The sequence below is a fragment of the Panthera leo genome, chromosome C2 (assembly GCF_018350215.1).
Source record: "Panthera leo isolate Ple1 chromosome C2, P.leo_Ple1_pat1.1, whole genome shotgun sequence".
NCBI lineage: Eukaryota > Metazoa > Chordata > Mammalia > Carnivora > Felidae > Panthera > Panthera leo.
In genome coordinates, this window is record NC_056687.1 from 154,175,927 (window position 1) to 154,195,068 (window position 19,142).

The following is a 19,142-nucleotide window of genomic DNA, read 5'->3' on the forward strand; positions in this document are numbered from 1 at the left end:
TAAGGCACCGCAACAAATAATACGAAGGTGACAGCGTACTTTAAACAGCTCATCCAATGCAATATTTCTTAATTAGGATGGAATTTGCTTGGGATACGTGTGCCTTGAAAATGGACCAGAAAACGCCTCTGTGCATTTTACATCTTGACAGTAATCACTTGCAATATTCTGCAAAGGGATCCCCGGGAGAGCACCAGAGATGTTTGCTGGTGAACAGTAACAGATAATCAGTCTTGGGGAAGACAGTAAAAATCAGTGATCTGTGGTGTCTTACATGCTCGAGTCAATTAAATATGATTAATGACTACCTGTGAGAGCACACAGGAGCTTGGCTCCCCCCCCACCCCAGGGAAAGGAAAGGACAGTGGACCTCCGCTTCATCTTCCTCCTTTATATTCATAGAGGGGCTCCTGCCCGGAGCACCAGAGAATGCTTGAGGAAAGAACACATTTCCAGAGCAGCAGAAGGGGAGAGTCGAAAGTCCCCCAGGAGTAGGCTCTCTTTTGCCTGCCTTTTTTTCCCTTTCTGGGCAATCCGGTGAACAGGAAGGACGTTGCAGGGCAGGGAATGCTTTCCTGTGGCTCCTGTACCAGAAGCCTGGAAAATGGGACACGCCCCCAGTGCATCACGGGGGCAGTTGGGTCAGTTTCGTCAAACTCACTTTCTGAGCCCCAAGGCTTTGCCCAGCTGCCGAACAGGACAGACCGGCTTCTGCAGGTGGGGAATCTCAGTACGGACCAGAAAGAGCAAGACAGGTTGACCTGGGGAAAAACCTGGGGAAATTCTACACGGAAAGACAGAGATCAACATACCCAACGAATCAACTGTAAGTCGCAGGTGTGAGAGAAAACAAACACACACTTACCTGTGCAGGTGGAGGCTGTTGCACAAATCCCTGTGGTGAGGGAGGGGCCTGGAGGACCTGCTGGGAGATGGAAGGTCCAGAGCCCGAGAACCCCCCAGCAGGGAGCTGCTGGCCTGTGGAGGCAATGACGTAGCTTGGCTGTTGGGCTGGCTGTGGCATGAGGGACGCTGGGTAGACAGGACCAGATGGGGGCTCAGGAGTCTCTCCTGAGGATTGCCGGCTCAGGTTCATCTGGGTGAACTGCGTCGCCACATCGTCTCTCTGCGCGGAAGCAAAACAGGAAATTAGCAAGATCAGCTTAGTAAGGGGAGAGGCACACAGAGGCAGACACGGGCCACATGCTTGTCGTCGCGGGACGGGCAGGGCGTACAAATTGGAAACGCTACCAGAAAGGAATTCTCTGTCCAGAACAACAAGAGGACATAGCAAGGGGGAACAGATTTTAATCATCTGGTGGATCGGAGACGGTAAACAATTTGACCAAATCTCCCCCTTTCAATGGAAACAAATCATTATCTTTTCACTGAGGGCTCAGGCTCCTCAGGGTAGTGCTGAGACAGGGAGGGCTTGTCCTGAGGGGTCAGCTGGTCTCCCTGGGAGTCATCACAGCCTCTGCCTTCTGTAGACAGGCAGAAGGACCTTGTAGTCACCATCACACATGGCTACCGCAGAGATGCAGCCAGCCAGCACGGGTGGGATTTCCTTGGCATACTGGGGAGTATGGTTCACCTGCCTCGCTTGAAATTTAGGGGACATGCTCATTTCCTCTTGTCCAAAAGGACCTAGTCCACTGATGGGAAAGGAAGGGAGAATGGGGGATTGGGGAGCTAGGAGAACCCCCACATCAGGAGCACAGGGTGACGCTGGTGACCACGTCAACTGACTTTAAGCAGTTTCCCAAACCCTCGCGCCAAGGTCATGGGTCTCTCTGTTGCTGACTTCCAACTCTAAGGGCGTTTCATTCCTGCTCAGCTGGTAGGTAAAGTCTCGGCAGGATACCCGATCGCGGAAGCAGCAACCACGGGACCGATGACAGAAGGGAAACCGTTATTTTGGAGACGGGCTGCAGTGCTCTGGAATGAGACACTCACGTATGCCCCCTCACGGTCAGCCCGGGGCACCCACCCAGCGTCAGCCAGCCCCGCACAGGACAGGAGTAAAACCAGCCAACATGCGCTCCCGGGGACAAGGTCACAAGCATGTCATACAGTACCATGGGGAACTGCTGCGTTGGAGACACAGGCAGGAGATGCTGGGGAGGAAAAGAGACCGCTGGGTATTGCACTGACTGAGAGGAAGCCTGTAGCCCCTGCACCGACTGGAGGAAAGAGAAAGCTGATCAGGTAACAGGGAAGCACGGGGGGCAGCAATCCCACAGGAAGGCTACCTCACCGGAAGCCCACCACATCCCTATGGGTCCTCTTGGCTCGGCGCACCCCCGAGAGGGGAGCCAGCCACCAACGGAAGGTCAAAGCCATGCAGATCCCAGCCAGCCAGCCTCGCAGGAGGCATGTTTGCACAGAGTGAACACTCCTTTAAGAAGTTACTGCGATATGGCAGCGCCTGGGTGGCTCATTCTCGGTTAATGAAGTGTCTGACTTTGGCTCAGGTCATGATCTGACGTTTCATGAGTTCGAGCCGGGCGTCGGGCTCTGTGCTGACAGCTCGGAGCCTGGAGCCTGCTGCGGATTCTGTGTCTCCCTCTCTCTCTGCTCCTCCCCCCTCGCTCTCTCTCTCTCTCCCTCTCTCCCCCAAATATAAACGTTAAGAATATGAAAATAAAAGAAGTTACTGAAATATATTTCATGTCGCTGTGGTTAGCTGACTCTAACGGGTCTAACAATACTGCCCAAGGACTAAAAAGTAAGGGTTTTCAGAAAAATACAAACGAGGTTCACTCTGGAAACCTACTTGGGACGCTACAGTTTTCTGTGGACACTTCCACGTGGTGCCCTCCGAAAGGAGGGCTCCTCCACATCTCTCAACGAACAGCCGGGCTACCCCCGAATGAACTGATTTCTGTTCTTGCCATTGATAAAGTGTTCAGTACGATCCCTTTGCGGCCATGAGCCCGCGGCCTGTGTTGGGAATGAATGAGCCAGGCGACACAAAGGCCTGGTTGAAGTTATGAGTTCAGCCTCCAAGACGGGCTCCTTGATGCAGAAAAAACAGCATCCAGACCTAAGAAAGAAGTTGGCAGTGTGCTCGCTAAGCAGATCACTGGCTGGGGCGTTCACGTCTATCGAAACTGAAGGATCCAGATGAAATCTTGTCAACGGGCCGTCAAGGGCTCTAGGCTGGTTTTGTTTACCAGTGGGTGGAGGTGAGCCCAGTGGCAAATATCCCCTCTTCCCGAGGCACCGCTTGCTGCTCTGAGGACTGTGCACCTTTGTCCTGGAACACTCCCCCTCCCCGCCTTCCCGCCAGCTCCTACCTGAGTGACCAGCGGGCCCGCCAAGTGTGGCTGGGGTGGCTGCACCTGCTGCTGTGGCTGAGGAGAGGGCTGCTGCTGTGGCGGCTGCTGGGACTGCCCCATCATGGTGCCTCGCAGGGGCTGCTGGCTGCTGGGGGGGTTGTATATGGCAGGGGTTCCGTCGGGATTCACAAAGGGCTGGCCTGCAACGGAATCACCGTTTGGTTCAGATGAGCTCCTCAGACAGTCCTTTAGCAGGAAGAGCCGTGTGAGAAGAGACCCCAAAAGGAACGTAAGGTAAAGGGGCAGGGCAGTGGACATCCAGGACACCAGAACCTTCACGGGCGTGAAGACTTCCCTGTTGACGACCTATCCGGTTAAGCTAGCTAATGGAGTTAAGCCCGGAGCAATTTGAGAAGCAACAAATAAATCCACTGCCTTCAGGGAGATTTGCTAACGCTAAGCGCATCTGGGTGCAGACGCACACACTGAGAGGCACACGCTGAGAGACAAGCTGCCTTCCGTTGACCCAGCTCCAGCTACACTGGGTCACACGTGTTTCGCTTCCCCTCACCCTGCCGCCAACTCAGAACCGTGATCAGTTCTACGGATACGTACACACGAGGGCACACGCCAGCCACAGACTCACTTCTCTGAACAGAAGCAACACGGACAATGCAGGGGCTTAGGCTCGAAAGGTGACGCGTAACAAGAGCATCACAGCATCATCGCGTAACAGCGGAGCGAATGCACGTGATTTTGCCCTTGGAAATAACGGCGTGGCGCACTGTGATTATTACGACAGTTTGAGGAGGGTTTTATGGTTGACAAAATAGGGGCGCGGGACCCTCAGCCGGACTCTGGCAGGAAGGAAAGTGTCATCTCCCCAGGTCGCAGAAGAGGCAACGGGGGCCCACTGGAAAGGTTATGGGGAAGGAGGACGGAAGAGGGGAGGCGGGGAAAAAGCAGCAGACAGAAGAGGAGGAAAAGGAAGGTGGAGGAGAGAACCAATCAGGTGCCAGGGACAGGCTCACACACATGAGCTCAGCAACTCCAGTGAGCTCACGTGATCTCATTCCACCTTAGACACAAAAAAACTAGGGCTCAGATGGACCATGCAACTCATTCAGGAAGTGAGGGCCAGGAAACGGCCCCGGTCAGAATGACTCCAAAGTCTTCCCATTGCACCAAATAACTTGAGTGGACTATCCCCGTTTACGTCACGTGTCCAGGCTACAGTGAGATATGATGAAAAACGTCAATAGTGCCTGAAAATTCCTTAATGCGTGAGAAGGCAGGAGGGGTGGGGGCTGTGTTTCAAGGTGGGATCACGCTCAGGACTGGCAGAAAAAGACCGAAAAGAATCAGAATATCCGGCTTCGCATTTGAGATGTCAGAAGCAGTTTCACAAGCACAGCGTCTCAAGCCTCCCCCTACGTGGTTCTGGTAAGTGGGGCCCCCAAGAGCACTCTTGTCCAGTGCAGGCAGCTTGTGACAGCTGACGAAGGCAGCCTTTTTCATTAACAATATATTTGAAAAACAACCAAAGGTCATCAGTGGTGCGAGGAAAGTTAGCAACAAAGTAGAACAGGTCAGAGGGTGAACATACAGAAGCTGAATTCTAATGAAAAAAAAAAACCCAAAACAAACAAACAAACAAACAAAACAAACCCAGTGCGCGGTATTCAACAAGAACAGACTGTTATAAAATGGGAGCTAATTAGCTAATGTAAGGTAAGTAAAAGAAACCAGGCCCCGAAGGGTAGCAACTATGGAAATACACAACTGCATTTCGAATACATTCAAGGTCAGACAACACTTAACGGTAATGGGAGCGTGAATGGTGGGACCTCTAATGGGGGCGGGAGGGAGCCCGCCAGGAGACTAGACGTGTTCTGCGTCTCCTTCCTGGCAGTGTTCACACAGGTGTTCCTATACTCAAACACCTACCAAGGCCACACGCCTGGTGTGTGCATTTTATAAATTACAGCGAGAAAATATTCTGGAGTAGGGCTGGAAGGCAGAGGCTGGGGTCGTAGGTGGAGCCAAAGACTTGATTTCAGCCCGGCAGGGAACTGGAAGAGGAGATTAGTGGTCCCCATCACTAGCCCACAATTTCAGCCCAGATATACTGGTGTGTGTGTGTGTGTGTGTGTGTGTGTGTGTGTGTGAGAGAGAGAGAGAGAGAGAGAGAGAGACATGGCCTTTCCACGCTGCATATTCATGAACGTACCCGCCAGAAAAGTTCTGACAACAGTTTCATAACCATTCACCATGTGCTGTGATGGAAAAGCAAATGTGCCAGAATTAGAGTCACAGAACAATGACTCAATTTAGAGGTATTTAAAATATTAATGTTCTTCCTGGGTACCTGTTTTCCTATCACTGCCATTTAATTTTAGCTCCATTTCATTGTTTTAAGTCCTATTTTCTTTTTTTCAGAAATAACTTCCTTCTTGTCTTACAATCTGCAACCCATTTTTCCTCCCCGAAAGCAGCAATTGGGGGAAGAATGAAAAAAAAAGTTCAATTTCCAAAAATCTATCAGCCTATTTAGTGTTCGAATTCTTAGCCCCCTCCCCTTTTTGGAATTGTAAAAAGATGAGAGGAAAATTTTAGAGACCTAGTGTTGAAAAAAATGTTCACAATAACTTCATCAGAAGTCATTTCAAACTCAGTCTCATTCTGGGGCGCCTGGGTGGCTCAGTCGGTTAAGCGTCTGACTTTTTATTTCAGCTCAGGTCGTGATCCCAGGATCACAGGATCAAGCCCTGTGTCGGTCTCCATGCTTCCACGCTGAGCCCGATTCTCTCTCTCTTTCCCTCTCTCTACCCCTACCCTCCCTCTCTAAAAAAGAGAAAAAACAAATAAGTCTCATTCTATGCACACACACACACACACACACACACACAGATGGAAAGTAAAAAGAAAACAATCTTTACTATGTTTTCTACAACTTCCAATTTACCCCAGTGAGAAGTAAGGTAGCATGAAAAACGGACCATAATGAGGGTGAAAAACATAACTGCAAATTATTCAGATGTCCTTTTTGATACATTTTAGACCCTCTGTGTGAAATAGTATTAATGTGCTATGAACCGGACAAAAGAAATGCCTCCAAATAATTGCATATGAAGAGTACTAAGAGATCCCTGGGGTAGAGAGAGGTAGCAGGCTCTTCTAGAAGAGAAGACAGCATAAAAGGCAGCTATTAGGCTCACTAAGGAGGGGTGGAAAGAAGTGAGGAAAGGAAACCGGCAAGATGTATGCCAGGAAGAGAACAAAAACAATTTCCCGAGAGAGCCAGGACAGGTGACTGTTGGTTTTCAAGTCAGGCAACAGTCGCCTCCCTAGATTCTGCCTTTCCTGCCAATCCAGATGCAATTACAGCTGAATACAGGCAATTAGTTTGAATGACAGCTGCTGAGGACCAAAGGGGCCAGAAAGACTAGTTGGCCCTAGGACTAGCCAGCTTAGAAGAGATTTTCATGTCAGAAACTGCTGAAGCATACCCGGCAGGCCCTGGCAGGTGCACTGGCACAGGTAAAGGGTGCAGGGGGCAGAGGTAAGCCGGGGTGCCGGGAGCTGGGCCAGGGCCGAGCGCTCATTGCCCTCAACTACAAAGGTTCTTGGTTCTTGGTTCTTGGTTTCGAGCGCCCCCGCCCAGCTGTGTGCCCCTTAGGTGGAAAAGTTCTCTACTCCCCACGTCATCATGAATAATGTGCAGGAGATGCTATCTTATTCGTATAAAATTATTGAGCACCTGCACGAGAACTCGGACCACGTTATCCATTCCAGGGATGCCAGACAAAAACAAACACAAAAACTTGAGTCTCATCCCTCCCCACAAAGAGCTTATAAATACGCTGGTAATGAGGAAAGGAACCCAAGGGCAATTCGCACTCGAAGCCAAGTAATCCAACGCTCTTAGTTTCTAACACAAGCACATTTCTGCCATGTACTTGGCAGGAGGGTTTTTATTCAAAGAGATGGAGAGGGCATAAAAAAAAAAAAAGTTTCCTTTCCTAGTCCTTAGAAGGTGGCAGATCCAATTACAGAGATGCTGCTGGTTATGGACGGGCGAGGGTTAACTCAGATGTTGCAAAGATACATTTACAGACGGCAGACGAAAACGTCTCGGTGCGTTTCAGAAGGAGGTGGAAGCAATTCGGATAAACAGGTGCCAGAAGTCCTGTGAGAAACACGAAGTATGGTGTTATGGGAGCCCATCAGGGGCACTGGAAAGCCATGAGCCCTAAAAGGCTGCTCACAGCGAAGTCCGAGCCAATGGCAGGCCCGCACCTCACACGCGCGTGCATTTGCACGAGATGAAAGCAAAGCAAAATGGCAAAACACCATCCGAGGGCATTAACGCGTGCTTGGGGGATGTTAATGCCCGTTGGCATCTCCGGGTAGCTCTGAACTGAAAGAAAGCGGCCGGACAAAGATGAGCTTTCCGCTCAACCTCTCCGAAAGGAGTGTGGGTGGCTTTGCTATTGGGCTGCCAAATACACGGTACTTGGGATGAGCCCGGTCAGCGGTGCTGACACGGGAAGATTCGTCCTGTTTCGTTTGTTAGGAGTGACTTGGCAGGCACCTGAGTGTCTCGCCACTATTGCTCGTCTTACGCCTGCCGAAGACAGATGACTTTAAACAGGTCAACAAAAAGCGGAGTCAGACCTATCAGCACAGAGAGCGAAACCGGTGGCGGCCAGAGGGAGGGGGGAAGAGGAGATGGGCAAAACGGGTGAGGGGACGTGGGAGGTACAGGCTCCCGGCCTTGGAATGAAAGAATCATGGGGAAGAAAGGCGCCGCCTAGAGAATGCGGTCAACGATGCTGTAATGGTGCCGGATGAGGACGCATGGTGGCCAACGCTTGTGGCGAGCAGAGCATAACACATGGGGCAGCTGAATCACATCACCGCGTAAACTAATGCAGCGTTATGTGGCAACTAGCCTCAAACTTCCAAAAAAATTAAAGACGTACTTTGGGGCACCAGGGTGGCTCAGTCGGTTAAGCGCCCAACTCTTGATGTCGGCTCAGGTCGGGATCTCATGGTTCTTGGTTTCGAGCCCCCCCCGGCCCCATCCAGCGGTGTGCTGACAGCGTGGGGTTCTCTCTCCCTCGCTCACTGCCCCAATAAATACAAACATTTAAAAAAAATCCGCAAAATCCAGCTATCTTCGTTTTATCCAAGAGCCACATTCTCAAATAAAAAAAAAGACCTGTCCTACTATCCACATCAGTGCAGCATGGGTATATCATGGGACATTATTTCGACACGACGCAATTATTGAGCATCTGTGCGTAAGCACACTGCCTACTTTGTTATCTACTCTAGTGATGTAAAAAAAAAAAAAAAAAAGTGGCCAAGGATGGCCCTTTCCCGTAAGGAGCTTATAAATGTACTGGTGACGAGGCAATGAATCCAAGGACTATCCACGCAAGTAGCAAAGTAGTCACATGCTGTTGGTTGCTAGTACCAAAGAATTTCTACCATGTATTCGGCAGAAGGGTATTTAGGGAAGGGCGAGAGGTGTGGACTTCAGGGGTCCACAGCAATGACACGGAAAGAGGAGTTCCAGCCCCCAGGAGGCAAATTTCCGGTTTCAGTTGTAGGTCACGAGACCGAATAGACAGGGGGGGAGACAGACAGACGTGCACCCATATACACACCGCACATAAAGATACACCTTACATCCCATCACTCAACCATGGTATATGAGATATTAACACATTTTCTTCCTGGTCTTGGGGATATTTTAATGTCTAGTACCTGTCGGGTCAGGGACGTGTTTATGGAGAAACTGTTTAACGGTGTTATTAGATCCTTTTCCTCACTTAAGATCCTTTTTCAAAGGAGATATTTTGGCGACAGCTCTAAATGACTGGATCCAAGGAATCAGAATTGGAAGCTGGCCCCAGAAAGCACTTTATTTCTTTTTCTAGAAGCAAGATTATACAGGATGATATACACAAAACACAGCTCGACCATTATATCATCACAAGTAATATTTCTTCATTACACCCTAAAAAATAATTCTGTTGAGCTTTTTTGCTTAAAACAAACAAGGCACAGCAATCCTGCTTAAAACAAATGACTCAAAACTAATGCTTCTGTGTGTTCTTGTCTGCAAGCCCTCCGTCTCAATTAAAAGTGAAGGGATTTAAGCCAACAGAGTCAGACCATACTTCGATCAGTGCCCAGAGAAATGAATATAATCCTGGTTTTCTTTTAATTTGCTTTTAGTGCTTACAATGATCCAAATAAACTAAAAGCAATCTAATATTCTCCTTAGAAGTATCTATTCCGAAAGCTTTCAAATGGTTTTCAATAAAATGATTATGCCTTCTTTTCCCTCAAGCTTATGGCATTTTCAAAATGTCTCAAACACCGTGCCTTGAGAATGTGCCATATGTTTTCATGAAAATGTGGCAATTATTCAAGTAACTATTTTACTATCGTTCTCATGTTTCTCTGCATTTCCTAATTACTAGGAGTGCTATCTATGTGAGAAGATTGAGTCAGATCCCTTTTATGAGGTTCTCATTCACTTTTGCATTTTCAAGTGTCGTGAATCAAGGACACACACTGGAATCATCTAAACCAAACCTCAGACATACTTTGAGACGATGCAATGTTTTTCCAGTTACCTATAAAGGCTTCTAAAGAAGTGACCAGCCAATGTGAAGCCTTCTAACCCAGGGTTTCCAACCACAGCACTACTGACATTTTGGGCTGGATCATTCTCTGCTAGATGGGGCCGCTCTATGCCCTGTAGGGTGCTTAGCGGCCCCCCTGGCCTCTACCTTCTTGGATGTCGGTAGCAGCCCCCTCCTCCGTTGGCCAAGATCATCAGAATGTCTGCGGATATTGCCAAATGGCCTTGGAGGCATGGCCATAATTGCCCCTGTTTGAGAAGTTTCCCACATGAGGGCAGATGCTTATTAGCCTATTTCCTCAATGATCTGGGTCCTTTGGAATCAGTGTGGAAATTAAGTGGTCAGTTAAGACCACTTCGAAAAGAAAGAACCACTCATCATTGGAAGAAGCGTACTCACGAAGTTAACAATTTTCCGAACCTCGCCAAAACCAGTCTAGTCCTAAAAATCCCTAAAATATGCAAGAATTTTCTCCCTCTGTCCTATGTGCTATTCCTTATTCCTCAGCAGGAAATGGGTGAAGTTCTAAGGCCAGAAAGCAACGTCTATAGGTAAGAATCTGCTACGTGTCCCAACCGATGTCTCAAGTTCGTGAAATATCTCGGATGCAAGAACACTTATGACAAAAAAACAGACTGGCCCGGGATTTAGTCCACAAAACACAGCATTTTAATTAGTCTTTCCCAGCTCATCCACTTCACGGTTTCCGATCTTAGCTCCCAGGAATACATGAAACACACCACAGTCAAGGCAAGAGGACAGAGAGACAAGTGGATATTTCTGGGAAGAATCTAGATTGATAACTACTCAAAAATATTGGTATCGGTACAGAGACAGAGGTGACAGCTATAGATCCGTTCTTCCTAAATCAAGAAACTTGCTGACGAATTTATAAGCTCAAACACATGCACAGAACTCTGACCTTGAGCCCCGGCCGTCGCCGAGGGAAGGAACTAACCTGTATGCGGGTTGAGCAGGATGCTTCCGGGCGGGATGCCTGTCGCAGCCTCGAGTGGAAGGAGGATGTAGCTGGTGCTAGGGGCGGCCTGGCCCCCTCCTCCGTTCTCGGGATAGGGCACGCAGCCAGGAGAGCCGGTGGACACGCTTGGGGCCAGGGGCGCGCTCTGCAGAGGTGCGTGGGTGCGGGGCAGCGACCCAGAGGAGCCCGTGCTGCTGTTAGACTCAGAGCCTGCCACAGAGAAATGGATCAGGAAATCATCCAACACGGAGGGCTCAGGCTCCAAAGGCTTAGTTTACATAATCCATCCTTAAAGAATGTGAGGTGCCTGCCGCGGGACCGGAGCGCCGACAAATATGTCCCTCCAACATTTGGGGCTCACATTTTATTGAGATGTTTGCTACGTATTTTTCAGGTATGTCCACTTCTTGGGAATGGGCACTGTCTTTCAGCCGCCCACATGCCCCTAGGGTGGTACATTGGTAAATGGTACCCTAAAGCTGGGGACTCAGCGCCTGGAGACACCCATCACCCTGCGTAATTAAAGCCAGAAGCCCGTCCTACTGGAGTCAGGAGAAGAAAACGCCAGGTGGATATGAAAGAGACGGCGGTCTAAGAAGGAGTCAGTCAGTCCTAGAATGTGCTGATCCTGGGCCTGTCTCTAAGGTACTGGTTCTCCAACATGCCCCAAAAGCTGCATTCTGAAAGGGCGTGGCTAGGAATAATCTCTCCCCCTCAGATGTGAGTAGAGGAAACTAGATCATGCCAACGGAGGGTGCTTAAGATGCACATTTCACATGTTCACAGAAATCCTATTAGTAGGAGGTTTGTGGACTCTGTAATTTGCACACATGTAGGTAACTGGATTCCAAGGTGGCATCGAACCCAACGACCTCCCTCTCCCTGCACCGTGGACAAAGAGACACCTGCTATACCCCACATCCATTAGGCACTACCTGCCCTTTACCATGACCAGAGCCGAGCAGTTCTGGCCACCCTTGACCATGGCTGTTCTGGGCATGGAATATTAACCGGAGCATCGGAGAGAAAAGGCACCAAGCAACATTTCTGGATCAGGGAATTCTAACAGATGATTTGGATGGTACCATAGGTGGCAAGAACGGAGTACGAGAAGATTTTGAAATTATGAGCCCACGACTCTCAGCTTATGTCATTCATATGCACTCTTCTGTGTCATTAAAGGGGACATATTAAGGAAGCGCTAACATTGTTTTCAAGACGCTAACATGTGCCCGTGAGTTCAACTGGAGACCTTTAAAAACAAGTGGTAGGGATACGGCATGTCATTGCAGAGAAGAGGGGCCATCGGAGAGAGCTTGGAGAAGGAGGACATAGTTGTGAAGGACAGTGACGTTTATGGAGCACTTAGTATGCGCAAACACCTGGAAACCCCAGTGTGCAATACCGTGCCCCTCCGTCAGCTGGAGAAGAGCAACGCCTTCATCAGGAACAATGAGAAGGCGACGCAAAGATGATGTGAAGAATCGGATTCCACAGGTTAGAAGGATAGGAAGGAAAGCGACTTAGCTTAAACTCTCAACACTTGCAAAGATGGAGACCGCGATCCCTCCTTAGGGGGGTGGTTCAGCAGCCACGACGCAGCCAGGGTTCGTAACTGGCCTTGCTGCTGCCTTGCATCCAGCTTTTAAGAGCCCGTAACCATCTACGTACAATCTACGTTCTACACGTAGAACAATCTAGAACAATCTACGTTCTACGCGTAGCCAGCATTCCCGAAGTTCTTGATCTGGAATGCATGCCAGCCATGGTGATAAAGGGCACAGGATGAGACGCGTTCAAAGGCTGGTTAAAAAAATGAAATTGATATTTGAGAACTTTACGACTTTGCGTGCTGAGAGTTGAAGTGTGTCCGGTCTCCTTCGCTCAGGGACTGACATGATAACCGTGCAAATATTTAACCAGTATATCTGCGTGACAAGCACTGTGCTAATCGCTCTGTGTGAATTATCCAATCTCGTTTCACAGCGACCTCATTTTGAAGATGAGAATCAATCCTCAGAGATGTTAAGTCAATTTCCCAAGCATACTTCTTGCGTGGCAGACTCTGGGTTCAAACCCAGGCAATGCGGTCCCATGGACCACGCCCCACGCCCGGGGTCACTTGAGCGACATACAGGTGGGGCCAGGGCCCTGACCAGGCCTGTGCCAAGTACTAGGAGACACTGCACAGAAAGCCAATGGCTGCCCCCAGTGAGATGCTCAGAAGTTGAAGCTGGACCCCAAGGGGCAGCTGGCAGAAGGTATGGTGACAAAGCATCAGGGAGACAAATGGGGGACTCTGGTGAAGGCTCAAGAGACAGACAGGAGGGGCACCTGGGTGACTCAGTTGGTGACGCATCCAACTCTTGGTTTCAGCTCCGGTCATGATCTCACAGCTCATGGGTTTGAGCCCCAAGTCAGCTCATTGGGATTCTCTCTCTCTCTCTCTCTCTCTGTGTGTGTGCCCCTCCCCCACTTGTGTTCTCTCTCCCTCTCTCTCAAAATAAATAAATAAACTTTAAAAAGATAGAGAGAAAGGAAAAGAGCAAAGTGGCGGTGGGGTGGGGGGTGGGGATTGTATGATAGATGAGGAGGCAAAGCAAAATGGAAAACTGACCGGGCAGAAGGGAAGAATGAACAGACTCCCTTCGCTTAAGGGAGCACTTGCTCCCCAGGAAGCATCCTGAGTTTTAGTTCTAGTTATGCCACAGAGTAGCTGTGTTTTCTTTGTGAACTGACCACTTCTTTAGACCTCAGTATCCTCTTCTGTAAAATATAAGCCACCGGACGAAATGGTGAGTCGCTGTGACGATGATGGCCTTGAAGTTCCCCTTAGCTTGACCAAACTTCAGACTGGTTTCTTCTGGAGGACAGTCCCCCTACCTCTCATTTATTCCAGGGGGTCTGCCCCTTTCAGGTGTAACTCTTCCGCAAGCCTCTTACCAGTTTTACAAGCCAGGCACGTCTTTCAGGAGGATTTGGGGGCCATCCCTTTGAAATGTAATAATCAAGACAAGTGGTGCCCTTGTCTGCCAGTTTCTGTGGGAGGGTAGAAAGAAGACTGACTTTGATAAGCACCAATTAGCAAAGATGGCTTAGTCAAATTCACCAACCACCTTGTTTGGTCTTCCCTGGTGCTTATCTAGCGCCTTCCTCCAGCACTTAACCCCCCCTGCAGGGGTGCCTGGGTGGCTCAGTTGGTTAGGCATCCAACTCTTGATCTTAGCTCAGGTCTTGAACTCAAGAGTCGTGAGTTCAAGCCCCATGTTGGGCTCAGTGCTGGGCATGAAGCCTACTTAAAAAAAAAAACAACTGGGGTGCCTGGGTGGCTCAGTCGGTTAAGCATCCTCCTCGATTTTGGCTCAGGTCATGATCTCACGGTCCGTGGGATCGAGCCCCACATCGGGCTCTGCAATAACAGCTCGAAGCCTGCTGGAGATTCTCTCCCTCTCTCTCTGCCCCTCCACCACGCATGCTCTCTCTCAAAATAAATAAATAAACTTTAAAAAAAAAAAAAACTTCCCCTGCAATTCATTGGTGCATGGTTAATTTCAGTCTTTCTCCCCTGGCACAATAGATTTGACCCCAATAGCAACAGTTATGAATAGAACATTCCTTGCCTGTTTATCTCGTCTGATGCAATTTCTCCTTTATACGGAGTCTGAGCCGTAAGTCTTTTTCTCTGAATCAACAACTCAAGAAAATCTTTCCAGATTCAGGGGTCAGAATTCAGTAGAGTGACCCAAAGCTTCTGAGATGACAAGGAGAAAGAGAACATCCTGGATGCATTAGGGTCATAATGAAAATAAACATACGGAAGAGGAAGTGATAGAAAGAGGAAGTGTCTCAAGTCGGCTCTAAAAACGCTCCAGAACCTTTGCCTCCAGAAAACCAAATGGCACGCCACGTAAAATCACTAACACAAAATGCGAGGGTCTCTTATGTCTCCAGAGCTGGTGTTCCCAAAGCCTGGTTTGAAAACAGGCAATCTGTGCTTTCACAAATCCTCCAGGAGATTCTGGGGCAGCTGAAGCCGAGAACCCCTGCTCCGGAAATGGAGAGAGGAAGACGGTAAGACCGTGTCTATCGCGTGGCCAGGGTGGAAAGAAAGAGACATCATCACTTCCCAGCCACCTCGCCGCGACCAAGAAGCAGCTGAGGTTAGGATAGGAGCATCTTTCCAGTCCCCTCCACCAGGAGGAGGTGATGACAGGATGCCATCCTCTACCTCCCGAGCTGGGCGCTGGGCCTCCGGCAGGCGACCACCTCTAAGCTCAGTGGCGGGGATGCCTTAGGGGAAAGACAGCCCAGGCCTTCAGAGCAGGTGGCTTTCTGTGCGTTCAGACTTCAGCAATAAGCTCCTTCCAAAATGTAGGAAAACAGGTTCCCACCCGGAGAAGGTCTCATTATTATCTATTTAAAGCTCGAACCTATGTAATTAGAGCTGGAGAAGAGTAACTTAAATGTCATAACTCCAGGCTTGGTTTCTGAAAGGTCAAAAAAAAGTTTGCAATTCCACTGTGAGTAATGAGGCAAAAAAATGGAAAACTTGTGCTGTTCTGAGGATCCGTGACAGCAAAACTGACAGCTTTGCTTCATAAAACCATCTTGGGAAATTGTAAGTTTGTTTTGACATTCTATCTTGATCGCCTTTAATTTTTTTTTTTTCTTTTTTGCCTTCCGTTGCTGCACCTTGACAAGCTTTCAAAAGGAGACACTTAGATTAAAAGGAAAAAAAAAAATGTCTGAAGCACTTACAATTTCTAATCATTCTTCAAAGAACATGGCATTTTAGCATTCTCGAAGTGTTTTAAATGTTTCCAAAGAGCTTTTCTCTGGAAGTGATTGGGGGGTTGGTGCATAGAGAATGACGATTAATTTAAAAATCTTAAGAGCCCTTTCGGTGTGCTGGAATTTTTAAGTGCACCATTTAAGGTCCTTGGTTTCTGCATTTTAAGGAGATTTAAAACGATTTAACCTTTCTTCGTGTGCAAGGGCTCAAGTGCACCACAGTGGGTTTTCTTGACTTCAGTTGCTGCAATAGTGGGAGATGAGAGCAATTAATTAGAGTAAGAAAGCAAGAATTCACCAATTGGTGAGATGACAGAAGACAGAAGGCGGTGTGAGCCACCTGTATCCTTCCAAGGAGCAAGAGATATGTACACAGATACGGTAGCGGCTGTCACCAAATGCTATTAATTTTCTGCCCGTAGCGGAGAACACGAGATAATTTCTTAGGACATTTTCAACATCATCATTAGGGGAAACCATTAGCAGGAGCCTGGATTTCGCAGAGAGCTCCCCCTAGCGTGAGTGTGAAACGCCGTTAGGAAAGCGTTCACAATCAGGACAACCCACGCCTGACCTCCGGTTGGTGTTGGCCGTTCCCCGCCCCGCTCCCTGCCCTGCAACCCCAGGTCTGTGATCGCACCCCCAGTATGTCCTGACGCCCGGGACGTGTCGCTGAACCGCAGCTCTCCACCCCAACCCTAGCTCCGAACCCTCGGAGGCAACATCGAAGCCAAAACCACACGTCAGTTCGTGGAGAGCTGGTAAAAATGGTTGCCTGTCAGCTTCCTGGGATTCTAAGAGGTATTTTGGTGGAGAACATTTGGAAATCATGTGAAAACAATGGCGAGGGATCCTTGGGAGCCAGAGGAGCTGGGAATGACAGACCATGATGGGTAGTTTTTGGACCCCTATGAACCCCGGGCGATTAATGCTTGCATCACTTTAAAGTTGTTTCCAGGTAATGGTTCTCATCATTGCCCGCCTCCCAAAGTCTGTCCATGCAACTTGAACCACCTACCTCCAAAGATCACTGTGCACTTAGAAGAAAAAAAAAAAAAACAAAAACAGGAGAAGAAAAAAAAAAAAAAGAACTCCAAGCCTCTCTGAGTCTCAGTCTCCTTATTTGCAAAGCAGGAATGGAGGCATTAAGTGGCAATAATAAAAATAAACACGGACTAGTGTTTGTGGAGGGCATAGAACTTGCCAGGTATTCTAATTGCTATGCGTACGTGAACTCTTTTTTTGAGTGAACAGCCTTTGCCATGAGCTTGCAATTATAATTAATTGCAATAACTAATAATTATAATATTATATAATTATAATTATTATAATAGGTACCACAATTATTCCCATGTCTTGGATGGAGAAACTGAGACCCAAACAGGTCAAATAACTTGCCCAACGATGACACGAACAACGTGCCAAAGCAGGGACCACAACTATCCATGTTATAATCACCTTGCAATGTGAGGTTTTAAGAAACGAATCATAGCATTAAATTTAAAAAAAATGGCTTCCTCGTGTTCATGTACAGGTGCCTTGGGAACCATTTTTATAGAAATAATTGAATTTAAACGTACGGTGGTTTGCTGGGGGGGGGGGGGGTTACGGTAAAATTCTGTAACAGCTTACATGTCACAGTGTGAAAGGTGAAATGACGTGGGGTCACTGACGTCAAGAGGTTTTAAAATGGACCCGGGGGGCCATTAAGGAGATGGGCGTCATACACCTTCTCACCTGTAGAACCATGCACTTTGGAGCTGGGTCCAACTGCAAACACCTGCAAACTGCTACAGTAAGAGAGAAACCGATTCTATTCAAGAGATCAGGGTTCTGCCTCCAACACCGATCAAAGATTCTTTGCAAACCACGTACACAACCTCTGAGAGAGGTTCAGCGAGTGATCTGGCCTTGGCACACAGCGGGCGAGAGACGCTACCGGCATTGCAACGGCACCTTCTGACTTCCCGGCCATGCCAGCGATCACTACCCATTAATTGCAATTACTTAACTGGAAGCCAGAGGGAATGATGGCCGTATGGGTTGGGGAGAATCTGGGAAACAGCACAGGACACAAACCCATTCAGTACTAACTACCTGCTTTGGACAACTTCCCGGGGCTCCTGGTACTGGATGTGCTGTCGCCCCTGGTCAGCACCGTGATGCCCCCAAAACTTGCCGTCTTGGCCATGGCGGGCTTGAGATTGCGGTTGGAGCCATCAGAGTCCGTGCTGCTCCAGGGCCTGTGGTGGTCCGACCACTTGAGCTCATTCTCGGAGCTGCTCTGTCGACTCCCGGCTGCTCTCCCCGAGCCGTCTCTGTTGCCCCTGGAGCACAGCCATCAGAAAGATGCACAGGGACAGCGTTACCTTCCACGAGCCACACGGGCACAGGGCGGCAACTTTCTCGGAAGAGCGGTCTACACGAGACCCTTCTTGCAACCCTTTGCATCAACCCCGTCGCCCCACAAACAGTGCCACAAATACCTCGTTGATGTGTAGACAGATCACATGTCACACACAATGTGGGTGTTTACAAACAGAAAAACCACACCTAGAACTGTCACACCATCCCTCTGCCGGTGAAGGAGAAACAATTAGGAAAAAAAAACAACACATGGTATAAAACATAGTTGTTAACTTCTCTTGGGGAGAGGAGAGGAGAGGAGGATAAACCCTCCTGACTCAAGTCAACAATGAATCAACGTCTGGGACCAATTATGATCTTGAATGATTCTAAAAGCAACTCGCACTGAAGAGGAGTTTTGGGTGTCCCTTTAGCATGAAATAATTGGACCATGGGAAAACGCACCCAGAGCCGGGGAGGCCGTTCATTGTTTCCTAACTTTATGAAATGTCTATCTGAATTCATTAAGGCTTTGACAGACAGCACAGAAATCACAGCAGTGACTCCATTAACTGAGGGTGTGAATTTTGCCCAGTGAGTTTAACCTTCGTGGGGGGAGGAAAGAGTCTTTCGGTCCTTTTCACGTGGAAAAACTTGCGACAATAACACCACCAGGGCAAACACTCCGCTGACACGAAACTTTCCAGGGGATCAGTGAAAATAACAAAAGCTCCATCGGTGAAAGAACCCCTTGGTTCAAAATTCAAATTGAAAAAGAGTGAATGTATGGGAAGAGATCCAATACCCAGAAGTGAATTTTGACGACTCCACAAGATCTCTAAGACACAAAATCACCAGCGTTTCATAGAGAAAGTGGATGAAATTTGCATTTTCATTGGTTTCCAATCTGTTTAAAGGGTACCTTAGTATTTTCAAAGCTTTTCCTGCAGTTGGAAATAACACATGATTACAATACTCTAAGGTTCTCATGGACTATAAGTAAGTAAAGGGAACATAAATCACGGGCAATGGGTACAACCCCTAATCTCATTATCCCTGAGCAACGTGACATGCCCAAGTCTT

At 48.5% G+C, this 19,142-nt stretch overlaps 1 protein-coding gene across 1 annotated transcript in view; it reads right to left on the reverse strand.

Annotated features, from left to right (window-relative positions):
• ARPP21 (cAMP regulated phosphoprotein 21) overlaps positions 1–19,142 on the reverse strand; it is a 155,131-nt gene that overhangs the window by 56,415 nt on the left and 79,574 nt on the right. The window contains exons 14-18 of the mRNA XM_042955233.1: positions 17,811–18,040; positions 10,902–11,132; positions 3,300–3,481; positions 2,079–2,183; positions 866–1,126 (exon numbers count right to left, since the gene is read on the reverse strand). Coding sequence (XP_042811167.1) covers positions 866–1,126; positions 2,079–2,183; positions 3,300–3,481; positions 10,902–11,132; positions 17,811–18,040 — 1,009 coding nt within the window. The remainder of the gene's footprint in view (positions 1–865; positions 1,127–2,078; positions 2,184–3,299; positions 3,482–10,901; positions 11,133–17,810; positions 18,041–19,142) is intronic.